Source organism: Taeniopygia guttata, chromosome 36 (genome assembly GCF_048771995.1).
Source record: "Taeniopygia guttata chromosome 36, bTaeGut7.mat, whole genome shotgun sequence".
NCBI classification, from domain to species: Eukaryota; Metazoa; Chordata; class Aves; order Passeriformes; family Estrildidae; genus Taeniopygia; species Taeniopygia guttata.
The window spans coordinates 3,410,757-3,428,114 of record NC_133061.1 but is presented as its reverse complement, the minus strand read 5'-3'; the positions used below and the strand labels follow the sequence as shown (position 1 = coordinate 3,428,114).

The following is a 17,358-nucleotide window of genomic DNA, read 5'->3' as shown; positions in this document are numbered from 1 at the left end:
GTTGGGGCACTCACAGGGCTTCTGTCACCGGTGGCTCCGTTGGTGTTGGGTCAACTGAGAGCTCCAGGTGAAGCTCTTCCCACACTGGGGACACTCGTAGGGCCTCTCCCCAGTGTGGATGCGCCGGTGGGTGACAAGGGTGGAGTTTTGCTTGAAGCCCTTCCCACAGTCAGAGCAGAGGAAGGGCCTCTCCTCGGTGTGGACCCGCTCATGCAGGAGGAGATTTGAGCTGCTCTGAAACCTCTTCCCACATGTGGAGCACATGTAGGGCCTCTCCCCAGTGTGGATGCGCCGGTGGGTGACAAGAGTGGAGTTTTCCCTGAAGCCCTTCCCGCAGTCGGGGCAGCGGAAGGGCCTCTCATCCGTGTGAATCCGCTGATGCACAAGGAGATGGGAGCTGGTGTGAAACCTCTTCTGACACTCAGGACACTCATAGGGCCTCTCCCCAGTGTGGATGCGCCGGTGCCTGACAAGGGTGGAGTTTTCCCTGAAGCCCTTCCCGCAGTCGGGGCAGCGGAAGGGCCTCTCATCCGTGTGAATCCGCTGATGCACAAGGAGATGGGAGCTGGTGTGAAACCTCTTCTGACACTCAGGACACTCATAGGGCCTCTCCCCAGTGTGGAACCTCTGGTGGATGATGAGGTGGGAGCTGCAGCTGAAGCTCTTCCCACACTCCCCACACTCGTAGGGCCATTCCCCAGTGTGGATCATCTGATGTCGTTTCAGATTGTTGCTCTGCCTGAAGCTCTTCCCACACTCCAAGCACTTGTGGGGCTTCTCCCCATTCTGAAGTTTCTCAGGGACCACCAGCTCCGAGCTCTGGCTGAAGCTCTGCCCACCTTCCCGACCCAGATTGGGCCTTTCCTCCTCAGAGCACCCTGGGCTGGGTTTGCAGCCCCTCCTCCTGTGGGATCTCCAGGGCTTTTCCTCCCTGTTGGATTCTTGCGCTGTGGAGTTGCTCAAAACAGCCTCTTCCATGAGGTTGTGCTGCAGGGATTTGTCCTTCCTGGTCTCCATCATCAGCTCCTGCTCTGGGGTAGGAAGGACAAGGAGAGGATGGGATTTGCCTCTGTGCCACAAGGAATGGTAAGGAGATCCCCCCAGTGCATCCCCGTCAGCAGAGCGTCGGCAGCGGGGCTGTCCTGCAGCCGGGGGCTGTGCTGGGCCGGGAGATGGAACAGGAGAGAGGGGGGAAGGGGCACTGACTTCCTCCGCACCTGCCTCAGTGTCCCAGGGCGCCTTCCCAGCCTCCTCCTCCATTTTGTGAAGATTTGGGTATGGGAAATTCTGTTTTGGGAGGAAAACAAGGGATGAGCACATTCAGTTTTGTCCTGGTTGGAAGGCAAACCAGGGAGAGAGTCTAAGCCAGAATCACAGTTGAGTAAGAAAATTAAGATCAAGGCAATGATACAGAAACACTGGCTTAATCTCACAGAGTCAGGATATACCCTCACACCCCGTTGGTCAGGGTGGTGGTAGCAGTCTGATGAAATGGTGGCTGCAGTCCGGCTGGAGTGATGAAGGTGATTCTGTCAAGCAGATCCTGTAGAAGGGTCTGGTCTTCCTCTGCAGGTCCAGTGGTGGTTATGGAGCTCTTGTCCTCTGGGAATGCAGTAGTCAAGGTGGTCGTGGTGTTGCAAGGGTGAGATTATATCCAGGTAGGAATGCTTGGTTCCTCCCCCTGGGCGGAGCATCCCACAATGGGATGATGTAATTTTATCAGCCCTGCAGTGACACTCAATGGCCCATTAACAGAAGATGGCCCCTGGAGGGCGTTATCAGGGCTGAGCCATGGAAGAGATAAAGAACACTGCCCCACCTGTTGATAACAGTTTATGGAGATGGTGACTGAAAACACTTTTGGTTACATCTGACACTGTAACCTGAAACAGTGAGGCAATCCCTGCTCAGGGTGGGGGGTGAACACCACCCCCCTTACCCAAACTGGCTCAGGTGTAAAACCCCCACCCTGGGAAGGCCACGCACACAGGGGACAATGTCACACTTGCCCTGTCCCAGGGGAGGTCTCTGTCCCTGTCACTCCCTTGCTCTCCCCCCTTTTTTCTTTCTTTCCATCCCTCTCTCTTCCTCACATTTGTTGTTCAATAAAATCCACCTTGGATTTGGTCTTGGTAGCACCTTAATTGGGGCAGAGGCATTTCTCTAACAATTTTATTAACCAGCTTGCAACATTATTTTGCACAGTGTGTTCAGGGCACTGCTGTCTGACCCCAAGTGCCTTTTTGACAACAGCCTGGTTCCCTCCTCTGAGGAGGTTCTGCCTCTTTCTGGAGGAACTCTTGGAAACTTGGATGCAGCTTCCTCTGAGCAACTTTTGGGAGAACTTATGAGGAAAATGGCTGTTGTGGGTGGCCAGTGTAAAGAAAATATAATCCTGTCCTTCCCTGAAAAGTTCGTTAAAGTCACTGGAGGAATGGGAGCAAATCATACCAGTGAAACTGACCAGGATCAGTCACCCCAAGGTGAGGAACACAAGGCTACTGAAGTCCTACAAGAAGCCCAGCTCAAGTAGTTAAACTCCCGAATAATTTGTGAATTTGCAGGCTTGGGGGTTTTTCCAAATATGAGAATCATTATTTTCTTGGTCCCTGTCACCTTTGTGACACCTACACAGACCTTTCCCTTCCTTTTAATAATCTCTATTGGGCCAAATTTCCACATTTCTTTTTTTGGAACCTGCCAGCATCTGAGCTGGAGCTGTGCTGGAACTCATGAAATTTGGAATTGCCACAGAATTGCTTCTGTTGTTGGTTTATTAATGTTTGGGATTTGTTTGCGTTTCCATCACAAGAGACTTGTGGGAAGAGCAAATTTTCCTCAAGGCATTTTATGTAGGGTTAAGTTTAATTTCTGCTGAGTTTGTTTTGTCTTGTGCCCAGGGGATGCTCAAGGGCTCTCTGGTTTTGGTTTGACTCTAATTTTCTTCTGATTTGTCTTTATCACTTGAAAACACCTGAAAAATGACTAAAAAGAGTATTGATCAGAGATGTCAGAAGTCCCATCATGTAAGAGGTATCTGAGGTGGAATTTATGGTTTGGGAACGTATTCTGGAGGATTTGTGGGTTCTTGGGGTATATCTGGTAGTATTCTCCATATCTTTGCACTCCAAAAGCCAAGGTGGATTGCTCTGTCACCTCAAAATTATTCAATCCCACTGGAAACCCCACAATCTTACCCCAAAATTACTCAATCCCACCTCAAAATGGCTGGTTCCCACCTCAGTCCCATGCCAAAATTACTCAATTCCACAGCCTCCAGGGTGAGATGGGGTTGGAAGGAGATCGGGAGAAGTGAGATCTAAATTTGAGGTTGTGGGATTAAGATTGTTTGGGTCTGGGTGGGTTTGATTTATTTTGATAGTAAATAAAACTTCCAGAATTATTGATTTCTGTTCCATTCATTTTCTGTCAATTTTGGTTTGCTTTTCAGAGTGCCGCCTTCTCAGCTGATTTTGTTTCTGTCCTCCTGTCCCAGACTGAAAAGCAAGATGTGTTCTATTTGCCATCTGTATGGCAGTTGTCCTGTGTTAAGTGGGCAGTTTTTCCTTATCTCTTCCACAATCAGTCCCCCCTCAGGGGAGACATCTGCTGATAATGGGCTATTGAATGTCACTGCATGACTGATAAGAACTGTAACATCCCATTGTGAGCTGCTCCACCCAGAGGGAGGAGCCAAGCATTCCTACCTGCATCTAGTCTTGAGATTCTGGCCTACCAACACAGCTTTTTCTGGGCTGGATTTCTCAGAGGAACAGCTGCCTCTTCCTCTTCAGAAGAAGACACCCTTTTCTACAGGATCACTTCTCCAACAGAACCACACCTGACACTGCAGGAGGACTGCAGCCACCATTCCAATTGGACTGCAGCGAACACCCTGACCAACAGAGTGTCAGGTTGTATTCTGGCTCTCACAGTGTTGTTTTGGTTTACTGCATTGTTTATTTTATCTTTTTATTTTCTTCCCTAATAAAAAACTGCTATTCCTGCTCCCATATTGTTACTAGAGAGGCCCCCTTTATTTCAAATGTATAACAATTCAGAAAGAAAGAATCTACATTTTTCTATTTCAGGAGAGGCTCCTGCCTTCCTTAGCAGACACGTGTCATTCCAAACCAAAACACCTCCTTTCTCTCCTGCTTTCCTTTGCCTGCTCTGTTTCTCTCTCAGTGTCTCCATTGACCCAGGGCAGCTCCCACCAAAGGCCCTGCCCTGATTTAATTCCCAATCCATGAGCTACGACAACCATGGGTGAAGTTATGAAAGCTGGCAGTGAAATGTCACTGTAGGATCTTGCTCCACTTGGCTTTTGGCTCTTCCATAAGGACTTTGCCTTCAAGGGCAGGAACATCTTTTCCTGGCTGGGAACTGGAATTCCAGCCTCTGGGAGTGTGCGCCATGGATCCCAGAGGGGCATTCCCGAGGCTCCCAGGGTGCTGCTCCTGCCGTGCCTCCCAAGGAGCTGTGCAGGGCAGGGGACAAGGTGCAGCAGCTGTGTTGGTGCTGCAGTGCCACAACAGCCCCTGGTTCCAGGAGTTTCTGCACTGCCAACAGCGGTTCCTGGGTTCCATGATGCCCTGCTGTGTCCCCATGGATATTTGGTGGCATGAAGTTCTTCAGTGTCACAATGGCCACCTCGCTCCATGAGCTTCTGCAGTGTCCAAATGGCCTCCTTGGATGGGCAGTGTCACCATGGACCATTGGCTCCATGCAGCCCCGCTGGGTCACCATGGACTCCTTGGTTCCATGAGGTTCTGGGGGTGTCTCCATGGTCTCCTTGGATCCACAGTGTCACAATGGACCACTGGATCCACGTGGCCCTGCTGTGTCACCATGGCCCCTTGGTTCCCTGGGACCCCAGGGTCACAATTGACTCCTTGCTTCCACGTCACCCCCTTAGTGCCGAAATGGCCCCTTTGTTCCATGGGGGACACAAAAGATTTATGGAAACATTGAGCAAATCCTGCTTAACACACCTGGGAACACCTGTTTGCATTCCAGAGGGAGGTTAAAGGTGAGGATGGCACCAGCAGCTTCCATCTGAAACAGAGATCCAGGGAAAGGAGTGGGACAGAGAATTCAACTGGGAGACTCAGAGAATTCTGCTTCCAGAGATCATTTCTGGTCACACTGTTCCTTGTAGAAAGGTGACACCATTCCAGGCAGCCTGTACTGAGCAGGTGGCTCCTGAGTGGGGTTTGTTTTTTAGGAAATCTGCTCAGGCTTTTCGATTCTTTCTTTCCCAAGAGGAAAACTTCTCCTGGGCCTGTGTGCAGGCAGAGCCCTGAGGAGAGCAGGTGGGACGCGATGCAATGGGCTGGGACATGGAGCTGCAGAGCTCAGGGACAAGGTTCTGCTGCAGGGCACAGGGATGTCAGTGCCAGGTGGGTGATTTCAGACATGGTGAGGCTGGGGGTGAGGAGCAGCTTGTCCAAACAGGGTCAGCCCTCAGGGGGCTCATTCTTCTACATGCCCAGACCTCCTAAGTAGAACTTCAGTGTCAAGATCACCTGGGGAATGCTTCTATCAGCTCTTCTCTGAACTGGAAAATAAAAAAATACACATTTGATTGAAGAAAAAGTGTCATGAGGTGCACTTGGAAATCTTCCTCCTTACAAGTACTCCAAACTGACTCCAATCAGCTGCACAAGCCCTGGAGACTTGCAGACGATTGAATGAAGACAAAGCGCCCCTAAGGGCTTCCTTTTCTTTAATGATCCCCATGGAGGATTTGGGGTGAAGTCCAGAACCCTCAGGCACTGAGAGAAGGCTGAAGAAGCTGCTCAAGAAGTCAGGAGCAAAACTCCAAGTCCCTTGGAGCATCACTGGGCCCCAGTGAGGGCAGGGACTGCCAAAGGCTCCCCAGGGACTGGTGAGAGCAGAGGATTGCAGGGAGCCCAAGGCTCTGAGCAGGGATCTGCAATGCTGAGCAAGGCCTGGGCTGGCTGGGGGAAGCAGAAAGGCCAAGCCCTGAGCCCAGCCTGGCACAGCAGGGCCTGTCCCTCACGGGTGGCTCGGGGCTGTTTGTGGGGCAGGGGGATGTGAGGGGCAGCAAGGACAAATGTCACAAACCTGTGTGACCCTGCAGATCCTCATGGAACCAAGGGGCCAGGGTGACACTGTGCTGCCTCATGGAATCAAGGAGACCAATGTGAAACTCAGAGACCCCAAGGAACCAAGGGTCCATGGTGACCTTGTGCAGCCGCAGTGTCACAGAGGAGCCGCTGTGACACAGCGAGGGCACACGGAGCCCAGGGGCCATTGTGACACATCAGGGCTCTGTGGAACCACGAAGCCATTGTGACATTGCAAGGCCTCATGGAAGCACGGGGCCATTGTGGCACTGCAGAAGCAAGGGGAACATTGTGACACTCCAGGGCCTGATGGAACCAAGGAGACCATTGTGACACTGTGGGGTCCCATGGAACCAAGGGAACATGGAACAGGTCTGGCCGGCTGGGCCTCCTGGGGACCACCTGACAGGTCTGGCTGACCTTGGCATGTCAAGGGCTGCTTCTCATCTGCCCCTGAAGCCCTGGGGCTCTGGGCTTTTCTTCCTATGGGAGAGAACTGTTCTTCTCCTCCAGGGGCCTATGGCCAAAACTGGGATTTCTTCTCCAAATTTCCTTATATAAAAGGATTGTTTCCAGATGAAATCTGCCAGGAGAGACAGGTCTGACTGCCTTGACCACCCAAGGGTCACCTCTTATCTGCCTTTGAAACGCTGGGACCGTGTGCTTTTCTTTCTTATGAGAAAAAAACTATCCATCTCCACCAGGCACCCATGGCCAAAACTGAGGATCTGCCTCCAGAATTCCCTATATCCAAGGACAGCTCCCAGACAGAAGCTGCCAGGACTGACATGTCTGGCTGGCCTTGGCTTCCTGAGGGCTGGCATTCATGTGCCTCTGAAACACCGGGGCTCTGTTCTTTTCTTCCTAATGTAAATAATTCTTCCTATCCAGGAACCCACAGCCAAAATTGAGATTCCACCTCCAAAATGCCCTGTGTCCAAGGATAGCCCCTAGACGAAAGGTACCAGGAGAGACAGGTCTGGCTGGCTCGGCCTAAGGGTGCCCACCTCTCATCTTCTTCCAGAACACTTGGACTTGCACTTCTCTTTCCTATAGGAAAAAATCATTCATCCTGTCATGGCCAAAACTGGGATTCCACCTCCAAAACTCCCTACATCCGAGGATTAATGCTTTGAGAAATGTTTTTTGTTGATTTAATGACCTATTAAACCTTTTCCCAAAGTTTCTCTTATCTTCTATGTTGCCAGAAAGGCTGTTTTATTGTTTTGAGTACCTGAGAATCTCTTGTTGGTATTTCTCCAGTGCATCCAACTCAGAGGACAGAACCAATTGTAATTCCTTTTAAATGTCCCATTGAGAGAGTTTTTTAGTGGATGGGGGTCAGGGCTTGTGTGTCCTGCTGGGCACAGCCCAGGCAGGGGTTTCACAGCCCCATCCCACACTCCATTTCCCAGCTGGAGCCGCTGGTGCCTCTGAGTTCTGCTGCCCCAGCCCCAGGGACGCTCTCCTTGTCTGCCCATTCCCCCAGGGTCTCTGGGCAGGGATGGCCTCAGTGGGGGCTGCTGACATCCTCAGCAACTTGGAGGCTGCTGCTGAATTTTACTGCTCCAGAGGCTTCTTCAGCCTTCAGCTCCTCAGCTGATGTGTGAAATCTCCAATTGACACTGAATCCAAGTGCCTCCTCATGCAGTTGGAATATATATGAAAATCAAGACCCTTTATGGCTGACAATCCATCAGACTCTGTCCCTACCCCCACCCCACCATTTCCCCCATCCAAGCCCTGGCACTCAGAGCAGCCTTGTGCAAATCTGAGCTCCCTCCAGCCCAGGCTGCACCTGCGGGTTTCAGCTCCTTGGCTCCAACTCCCACCTGCTTTCCTTGGAGAAGGAGCTGCCCCAAACACAGAGGGACACTTCCCTGGTGTTGTCCAGATGCTGGAGAGACGGGAGCTCCACAGTAACATCTTGATGGTGCTGGAGTGCCCAGAGTGGTCTCAGGACCTGCACCATTTTATTCGGGCAAGGGGGTTCCTGTCCGAGGAGGAGGCGCGGGGGCTGCTCCGCAGGTGCTGGAGGCCGTGCGGCGCTGCACCAGCTGCGGGGTCCTGCACAGGGACATCAAACCAGGGAACATCCTGCTCGACCTGGCCACCAGCCAGGCTAAATTGATTGACTTTGGCTGTGGCACCTACCTGCAGGACACAGCCCACGCTCACTTTGCAGGTGAGCCCAGGCAGGGCTGTGCTCCCAGTCCCGGCATCTCAAGGCACAACATCTCACAGCCCAAGCTGGGTGTGCCAGCAGGGATTCTCCCTTTTGCTGCCAGACACAAGACTGAGTCTTCAGTCGAGTTGCTTTTGAGCGGGTGTGGGTGGGGAGCCAGCTTCCGGCCCTGCTGGCAGCCTTTGCCCATCACTCTGGGCAGCACTGGGGCCGGGCGGGGGCAGCCAACCCGACAAAAACACCCGTGAGTGGGTGTTGGGAAGGGTAGATAAATATGATTAAGAACCACAATAGTACAGCAAGTATCAATATAATCCCCCCTACTGGCTGGACAATAACCCTCACCTTCAGAGGGGTCCAAAAGCCAAATGGACTGTTCCATCTCACCCCCCAGAATGTATGGTTCACCCCACACCTGTAACCCTCCCCTGAACCATCAGGTGCCTGTGACCCCATTGGCCCAGGTCCTGTTCCACCCACCTTGAACCCCCCTGATAAGGGGTCTCCGAGGGGCCAGACGCCCTCTTGGATCTTCCCTTCTCCTCCTGGAACTTCCTCCGGGAGTCCCCGCTCCCCTCTTTGTCTCTCCCCTCCCCCATCACCTTAGGCCCAGCCATGTGCTGCGTCTGGCAGCTCCAGGCAGGACCTCTCTCCATCCTGTATAAACCTCATACCCCAAGAGCAACCAACAGAGATCTCTCGCATATATTCACCCAAATCCATCCGTGGGACCCCATCTCACGTCTTAACAAGTGGGGGTAGCAGAGAGCAGGGCCAGAACCAGTGCACCAGCCGGTTTGGTGTGCAGGTGAGAAAGGGCTTTGACTGCTGCACTCTCCTTGCTTGCCTTGTGTCACGATCCACTTGTAGCGGGGTGTGGTGATGGTTCATTAGCCGATCCCAAAGTGCAAAAGACAAACAGCAGGGGACTATCAGTTTAATCACAACAAATGCACCTTTATTAGGGGCCAAAACAATAAATGCCATAGTGGGATCAGAAAAGAAATAAGAAGGATACAGAGGGAGAGAGAGGAGAGGGGGATGGGAATAGCTGCCAACACAGGCCAGATCCTCACTGGTCCGGACCATGGGGATCCGTCTTGTTGTGCTGGGGAGAGTCTGCAAAGTCCTGCCCAGCCCAGGGGTCCAGTTATAGTCCACAGAGGGAAAAGGGGGGAACATGCAGAACAATGAGAGTCTACTGAAATTGCTGTGGGGGGAACAGGTGAATCTACTGAAAATCATCTGGGCAGGATGAACACAATGAAGAATAAGTCCACTGAAGTTACTGGAGCAGAACAGATCATGTCATTCTCCCCCCCACTCTCTGTGGTCGGGGTCTCAGCCTCAGTCCTTGGGGAGAGGGTTCTCAATCTCTGTCTGTCATGGTGGTAATGAGGCAGGTGAGGGGTCTGCAGTGAGAGACCACCAGGGTCACCCCAACAGTTCATTCAGCTTAAGGGTGGAGAGTGGAGTAGGCACTGCAGCAGCCGCCCTGTGCTGGCTCCATGCCAGGTCTTTGCCAAGTCCTGGCCAAATTCTTGCCAAGTCCTTGCCAAGTCCTTGCCAGGCCTCGTTGGGAACAGCTGCCGCGATGTGCAGTGGCTGCACCTGCACTGTTGCCTCTTCCAAGCTGGAACTACAGTGGGGGGCGGGGGGGGGGGGGGGTGTTCCTTCTCATGGCCATTGGCAGACAAATGAGTGAGGGCTTCAGACAACCTCTTACACCTTGGCTTCATAATGTTTCTTGGGGCAATGCTGGCAGGGAGAATGAGAGCATGGTTTTCCCCCAGGACTGGGTGGGTTTTCCCTTTGCACATCATGGTCAGGCCTTGACAGGGTTTCTGCTGCCCTCTTCCAACACCAGTGGATTCTGTTCCAACCCCAAATTTATACACAAGTCCCAAGGGCTGGCAATAAGGCAGTGGTCACCCCGTGTGCCACTGGGGCAGCCCCTGCATGCCCAGGGGTGCTGGGGCCAGGCTCTGGGAGCAGCAGCATCCCCCTGATGAACCCCACCTGTATTCCATAGGAACATGGTCATACAGCCCCTGGAATGGACCCACTTGGGCTGGTACTATGGCAAGCCAGCTACCATCTGGTCCCTGGGCATCCTGCTGCACCAGATGGTCTGTGGGGAGCTCCCTTTCAGGAGGGGCCGGAACATCAGCTGGGACCATCAGCTCTCGCTGCCACAGCGGCTCTCTCCAGGTGGATCCTCATCTCTGACCATGGGGCAATACCAGTGCTGGGAGAAGCAGCAGCAGCTCGTGAGCATCCCTCTCTGGCAGCTGCTGAGGAGGTGGCACATGTCCTGCTCTCCTGCTCTCCTCCCAAACAGGGAACTGATGGAAAGTTTAGGCCCAGCTCTGAGCACATCCAGCATGGCCTGGGCTCGGGAATAGGGGGGCAAAGCCAACAGGAGCCTTCTCCAACTGACCGGTGGTTTCTGGTTTCTCTGCCCAGAGTGCCAAGATCTGATCAGGCGGTGTTTATCCATGCTGCACTTGGACAGGCCCTCCTTAGAAGAGCTGCTCTGTGATCCCTAGATGCAGGATACTCATCTGCCCTAGAAGAAGGGAGAGAGCCACAGGCACACGTGGATGCAGGGCCCTGGTAAGTTACAGCTCCACACATGCCTTGGCAATGAGAAGCAAAGGAACCCAGACATTTGGTCCTGCCTGTGTCACTGCCCAGGGGTCATCAGATGGGAACACGCAGCCCTTGTGCTGGAGCTGAGCTGCTCTGCCCAGCACTGGTGGCCGCCATCCGAGCTGGTTTTGCTTGTCCTGGTTCCCTGACAGCTGGGGCCCTGGGCAGAACCCTGACAGCCTGGGCTGACCCCAGGGAAGGAGAAGGAACCCCTGGAGAAGCTGCACCAGGTGGGGCTGCTGCTGCTGGGGACAGCAAGGACGACATCAAGGATGAAAACCTCTTGCTCCACCTGGTCTCCAGCAGGGTGAAGATGATGGGCTTTGATTCTGGCACCTTCTCCAAAGCCAGGTTCCACAGGGAATTTGCAGATGGGTCCACACACAGGGGATGCTCCCAGATTTGGGCATTGCACAGCCTGGCTGGGAACCAAAGGTTCCCCCTTTGCTGGGGCAGATGCAGCTGATCCTTCAGTCGGCTGCCAGGCTGCTTTTGGCAGGGCTGGGGGCATGGGCTGGGGTGGGTACGAAATGGGAGTGGGCTCCTGGCCCTGCCAACAGCCCCCAGCACCCACCGTGCCCCGGGCTGGGGCTGGGCTGGGGCAGCCAGCCCGACACAAAGAAACCCCCATGGTGGGAGCAGAGGTGGGACTGCAGAGCCTGTGCAGGGGCTGCTTTGCTTTGCAGGCAAGGAAGGGCTTGGGCTGCTCCACTGCCCTTGTTTGCTTTGGGATCACCATGGGGGCAGTGCAGGGGAAGGGAGAAAGCCTGGGATTCCCTCACCTGTGACTTTTTTTTATTTACTTTTTTCCTTTTTTCTCCTTTTTGTCTGTAATCTATTTTCAATAATTTGTTGTTTGTTTTTCTAGAGGAAGCGTTCCAGGTGGGATCCAGTCTGGATCAGGAAGTGCTTGGGAGCAGCTGCGGCGTGGATGGGCCGTGCCCTTGGAGAAGGCTGAGGGCATCGTTTGGGACCAGCTTTTCTTCCAGCGGTGGATGGCATGAGGTGGGTCCTGTCTGCTGGGGATGGTGGGATAGAGCTTTGGGGAGATGGCAGCGAGCACAGGAGCGTCCTGCTCCGGGCAGCTGCTGAGGGCTGGATGTGCCGTGGCTGGCTGCAGGCTGGGCACATGTCCTGCCCTCCTGCTCTGCTCCCAAAGGCAGCAGTGATGGGCAGCTCTGGGCACAGCTCTGGGCACGGCCAGCATGGCCTGGGCACCGCGGGTGGCTGGGACAAGGGGACAGGAGCCTTCAGCTGACGGGTGGTTTCTGGTTTCTCTCCTTGCAGCCGGGCTCTGCGGGTGCTGAGGCTGCCCTGGGCTCTGCCAGGGCTCTGCTGGGCTCTGCCCCGGGCACAGCTGGGCTGGCTCTGCCCTCACATTGCTCTGACAGCTTTGCATCAGACAAGCCTATTCCGAGCACAGTGCCTGAGCTTTCTGCTTTGGCAGGTGAGTGAGGCTCTCCTGCAGGCCAGGAGATTGCAGCTGGGAACACACATCCAATTGGCAAGGACCAAAACTCTCCACAGCCCCAGCTGAAAGCCTGGATCTCCCCAAGATGTTTTGTCTTTTCCACTCTTCATTCCTTTTTTGGCTGGAATTGTGCAATTGCACTTTCTTCCTCCCCTAGAAGTGCCACAAATAGACTGAACATGGCAAGTGGGCCGTGTTCCTGAGGCAGTGCAGTCTGGAACTGATGGATGGAGAAGTGCCCTTCTGCACTTCCAAACCAGACCAAAAAGCTGTAAGAGGGATTTTCTGTCTTTAAGAAACCCTTGACAGTTTCAACGGGAATGTGCAGCTCATTCACAGGGTGAGAAGGAAGGGTATCTTCTGAAGGGTTTGGGATTTAGCAGAGTTTAGATTCCCAGTCCTGCTTGGAGCTGGAAGGGTACAAAGCAATTTCCTCCTGCTTCAACCACAATTTAAAATATCAATGTTGGAAACAAACCAAAAAATTGATTTAAAAAGGCTGCTGAGGTCAGCAAGATGGATCCATGCCATTAGCACATTCACAAGTAAATAACTGAGTTCTCTTTTTCAAAAGACCAGTTACCTCTAAATCCAAAGCTAGGGAAGTTTTTCACTACACACTTGGGTTTTGTTTTTATCTCTCACATTTTATATAGTTTTTTATTACTTTTTCCTTTTTCCTTTAAATAGAAACATGCTCTATAAAAGGAGTGTCCTTTGCTCCTGGTTCCCGTGGGGAGCAGCTCCCTTCCCGCTGGCTGAGCTGCTCAGGCAGAGCCCGGCAGCTCCCGGCCCTGCAGGGCTGAGGCTTTTCCCCGTTGCTGGGCACAGACTGATGGAGCAGCACGGCTGAACACGGGGCACACAGAGGGACCAGCAGCAGCTGCCTTTGGCCACCTGAGGCTCCAAGGCCCAAACTCTGAGCAGGCAGGGCTGGAAGAGACTCGCAGGCTCCCTGCTGGCTCTGCTGCCCCACTTGTGCCCACCTGGGAGCCCCCAGTGCCAGCAGGGACTTGAGATGGCAGCCCTGGGCTCCTGGAGGTTGTGCAAGGAACGGAGCTGGGGACTCCCTGTCCATGGAGAGCTTCCAGATGGAAACGGCTGCTGTGCCCAGGCAGATCCAAGGGCAGAGAAAGGAGGGTCTGGACCACGGGATGTGCCAGTCCCACAGTCCTGGGCAGCAGCCACTGAGCCCTGGGGGAGCAGAGGGCACAGCAAGAGGGACAAAACCAGGCAAGGTCAGAGACTGGAGAGAGCCAGACCTGGGAGCAGGAGCAGCTGCTCCATTGCACCCTTGGAGAAAGCTCTTGGCTGGTTCAAAGGGCTGAAAGGCATCAAGGGCAGAGAGGAGGCCACACCAAGCAATGCTCCTGTTTTCACGGCCTGCCCTCTCCATGTCCCAGAAGGAATTGGATGAATTGTGTTCTTCCCTCTGAGTCCTCTCGTTCAGCACGAGCAGCTGAGCACCAGGAGCTGAAGGAGCTGAAGCCTCAGGCCTCAAGAGCTGAGCAAGAGGAGACTTTCTGAGCAAATGAATGCTGCTAACATGGACCTGGCTGAATGCAGCAGATGGAACCATGGAATCACAGAATCCTTTCTGTGGGGAAAGACCTCTGAGCTTATCCAGTCCAGCCGTTCAGTGTCGAGCCCAGCACTAAGCCACATCCCTGAAGTGCCAAGGCCTGGACAACAGCCCTGAGTGAGGCCTGAAGAGCAGGCCCTGAGCCAAAGGTGGCCTCGGGATGAACCTTCCAACCAAAGGTTATCTTTGTATCTGCTCATTAATGAAATATGCATGGTCGTTAGCACTGTGGTCGATGTATCCACTCATTAGCGAAACATGTTGTCCCAGATTGAAAGGCAAGATGTATTCCATTTGCCATCTCTATGGCAGTTGTGCAGAGGGCAGATTTCCTTTTCTCTTTCACAACCTATTCTCCTTCTGGGGAGACATCTGCTAATAATGGGCTATTGAATGTCACTGCACGACTGATAAGAACTATAACATCCCGCTGGGAGATGCTCCGCCCAGAGGGAGGAGCCAAGCATTTCTACCTGGATATAATCTTGAGTTTCTGGAACACCAGCATGGCTTTTTCTGCACTGGATTTCCCAGAGGAACAGCTGCCTCTTCCACTGCCTCTTCAGAGAAAGACTACACCATTTTCTACAGGATCACTGCCCAATAGAACCACACCTGCCACTCCAGGGGGACTGCAACCACCATTCCAATTAGACTGCTACCAACACCCTGACCAAAAGGGTGTCAGGTTGTATTCTGACTCTGTCAGTGTTGTTTTGCATTACTGCATTGTTTATTATATCTTTTTCTTTTCTTCCCTAATAAAGAGCTGTAATTCCTGCTCCCGTATCTTTGCCGAAAAAGCCCCCATAATTTCAAATTTATAACAATTTGGAGGGAGGAGGTTTACAGTTTCCATTTCAGGGGAGGCTCCTGCCTTCCTTAGCAGACACCTGTCTTTCCAAACCAAGACAATTGCCATGGCAACCTCTGGCATCCCATTCCCAGGGTCATGGGATCCCAGAAGCACAGAAGTGGCTGAGCTGGGAGGGACCCATCAGGATCCTCGAGTCCAGCTGCTGGCCCTGCACAGGACACCCCAACACTGCCAGCCTGGGCCTGGCAGCGCTGTCCAAACGCTGCTGGAGCTCAGAGAGCCCTGGAGCTGTGACCCTTCCCTGGGGAGCCTGGGCAGTGCCCCAGCAGCCTCTGGGCAAAAACCTTTCCCTGAGATCCAACCTAAGCCTGCCCCGACTCAGCTGCAGCTGTTCCCTCCACTCCTGTCCCTGGGCACCAGAGTGAAGAGGTTCCCTCAGCCCCAGCCAGGGACCCGCTCCCAAGGCTGCTGCCATGGCCACCAGGGCTGGCACCAGCTGGGATGCTCGGTTTCCACAGGCCGGGATTCAGGAATGGGATTTCCCAGTTTCCTGCTCTCGCTAAAACCCCGCTGGTGCTCGTTGCCCTCCCACCTTCCACTGAAGGAAAAAAATGGAAAGATCCCAGGCTGGGATAAGAACAATTTACTGGGAACAGCAACAAGATAAGGAACAAACAGGAATAGAAAAGCTATTGACAACAGAAGGGATAAGAAAAAGTATTTACAGGGGAAATTACATCACCATCAATTGTATCTTCCTGGCCACGCATCTCCTCCTGCCTGAAAAGGACACCCTTCTCAGAGAGAGAGAGAGAGAGAGAGTCCCTTTCCTGCCCCTGGCAATGACCTGAGGTGGGAGTGAATGTAGTGACATGGCCATGGCCAGACCCTCATGTTCTTCCATCCCACATAAGGTCATTGGCAGGGGCAGGAGAAGGTACAGGTATCTTCCCAGCATGGATCACAGGGAACAGGGATCACCAGGGCTCTTCCCAATGTGGGTTCTTCAATGGGGGGGTTAAGCTGGAGTGGTGCACGAAGGTCCTCCTGCAGTTGGGGCACTCACAGGGCTTCCCTCACCAGTGGCTCTGTTGGTGTTGGGTCAAGTGAGAGCTCTGGGTGAAGCTCTTCCCACACTGGGGACACTCGTAGGGCCTCTCCCCAGTGTGGATGTGCCGGTGCCTGATGAGGTTGGAGTTTTGCTTGAACCCCTTCCCACAGTCAGAGCAGAGGAAGGGCCTCTCCTCGGTGTGGACCCGCTCATGCAGGAGGAGATTTGAGCTGCTCTGAAACCTCTTCCCACATGTGGGGCACATGTAGGGCCTCTCCCCAGTGTGGATGCGCCGGTGCCTGATGAGGTGGGAGTTTTGCTTGAAGCCCTTCCCACAGTCAGAGCAGAGGAAGAGCCTCTCCTCAGTGTGGACCCGCTCATGCAGGAGGAGACTGTATCTGGTGTGAAACCTCTTCCCACATGTGGGGCACATGTAGGGCCTCTCCCCAGTGTGGATGCGCCGGTGCCTGACAAGGGTGGAGTTTTCTCTGAAGCCCTTCCCGCAGTCAGGGCAGCGGAAGGGCCTCTCATCCGTGTGAATCCGCTGATGCACAAGGAGATTGGAGCTGGTCTGAAACGTCTTCTGACACTCAGGACACTCGTAGGGCCTCTCCCCAGTGTGGAACCTCTGGTGGATGATGAGGTGGGAGCTGCAGCCGAAGCCCTTCCCACACTCCCCACACTTGTAGGGCCATTCCCCAGTGTGGATCATCTGATGTCGTTTCAGATTGTTGCTATGCCTGAAGCTCTTCCCACACTCCCCACACTCGTAGGGCCATTCCCCAGTGTGGATCATCTGATGCCTGATCAGGTGGGAGCTTTTCCTGAAGCTCTTCCCACACTCCAAGCACTTGTGGGGCTTCTCCCCATTCTGAAGCTTCTCAGGGACCACCAGCTCTGAGCTCTGGCTAAAGCTCTGCCCACCTTCCTGACCCAGAGTGGGCCTTTCCTCCTCAGAGCACCCTGGGCTGGGTTTGCAGCCCCTCCTTGTGTGGGATCTCCGGGGCTTTTCCTCCCTGTTGGATTCCTGTGCTGTGGAGTTGCTCAAATCGGCCTCTTCCATGAGGTTGTGCTGCAGGGATTTGTCCTTCCTGGTCTCCATCATCAGCTCCTGCTCTGGGGTAGGAGGGACAAGGAGAGGATGGGATTTGCCTCCGTGCCACTGGGAAGGGTAAGGAGATCCCCCCAGTGCATCCCTGTCAGCAGAGCGTCGGCAGCGGGGCTGTCCTGCAGCCGGGGGCTGTGCTGGGCCGGGAGATGGAGCAGGAGAGAGGGGGAAAGGGGCACTGACTTCCTCCTCACCTGCCTCAGTGTCCCAGGGCGCCTTCCTCTTCCTCACAGCCTCCTCCTCCATTTCGTGAAGGTTTGGGTATGTGAAATTCTGTTTTGGGAGGAAAACAAGGGATGAGCACATTGAGTTTTCTACTCGTTTCAAAGCAAACCAGGGGGAGAATTTATGCCAGAATTACAATTGAAAAAGAAAATTAATATCAAGGCAATGATAGAGA

At 53.7% G+C, this 17,358-nt stretch overlaps 2 protein-coding genes across 2 annotated transcripts in view; one reads left to right on the top strand and one right to left on the bottom strand.

Moving 5' to 3' along the window:
- Positions 1 to 17,204, bottom strand: part of LOC140681450 (uncharacterized) — an 86,732-nt gene extending 69,528 nt beyond the window's left edge. Inside the window, exons 1-4 of the mRNA XM_072921282.1 lie at positions 17,190 to 17,204; positions 16,282 to 16,778; positions 15,935 to 16,206; positions 29 to 839 (exon numbers count right to left, since the gene is read on the bottom strand). Of these exons, the coding sequence (XP_072777383.1) occupies positions 29 to 839; positions 15,935 to 16,206; positions 16,282 to 16,778; positions 17,190 to 17,204 (1,595 nt within the window). The remainder of the gene's footprint in view (positions 1 to 28; positions 840 to 15,934; positions 16,207 to 16,281; positions 16,779 to 17,189) is intronic.
- LOC140681480 (uncharacterized) overlaps positions 1 to 17,358 on the top strand; it is a 1,248,316-nt gene that overhangs the window by 444,382 nt on the left and 786,576 nt on the right.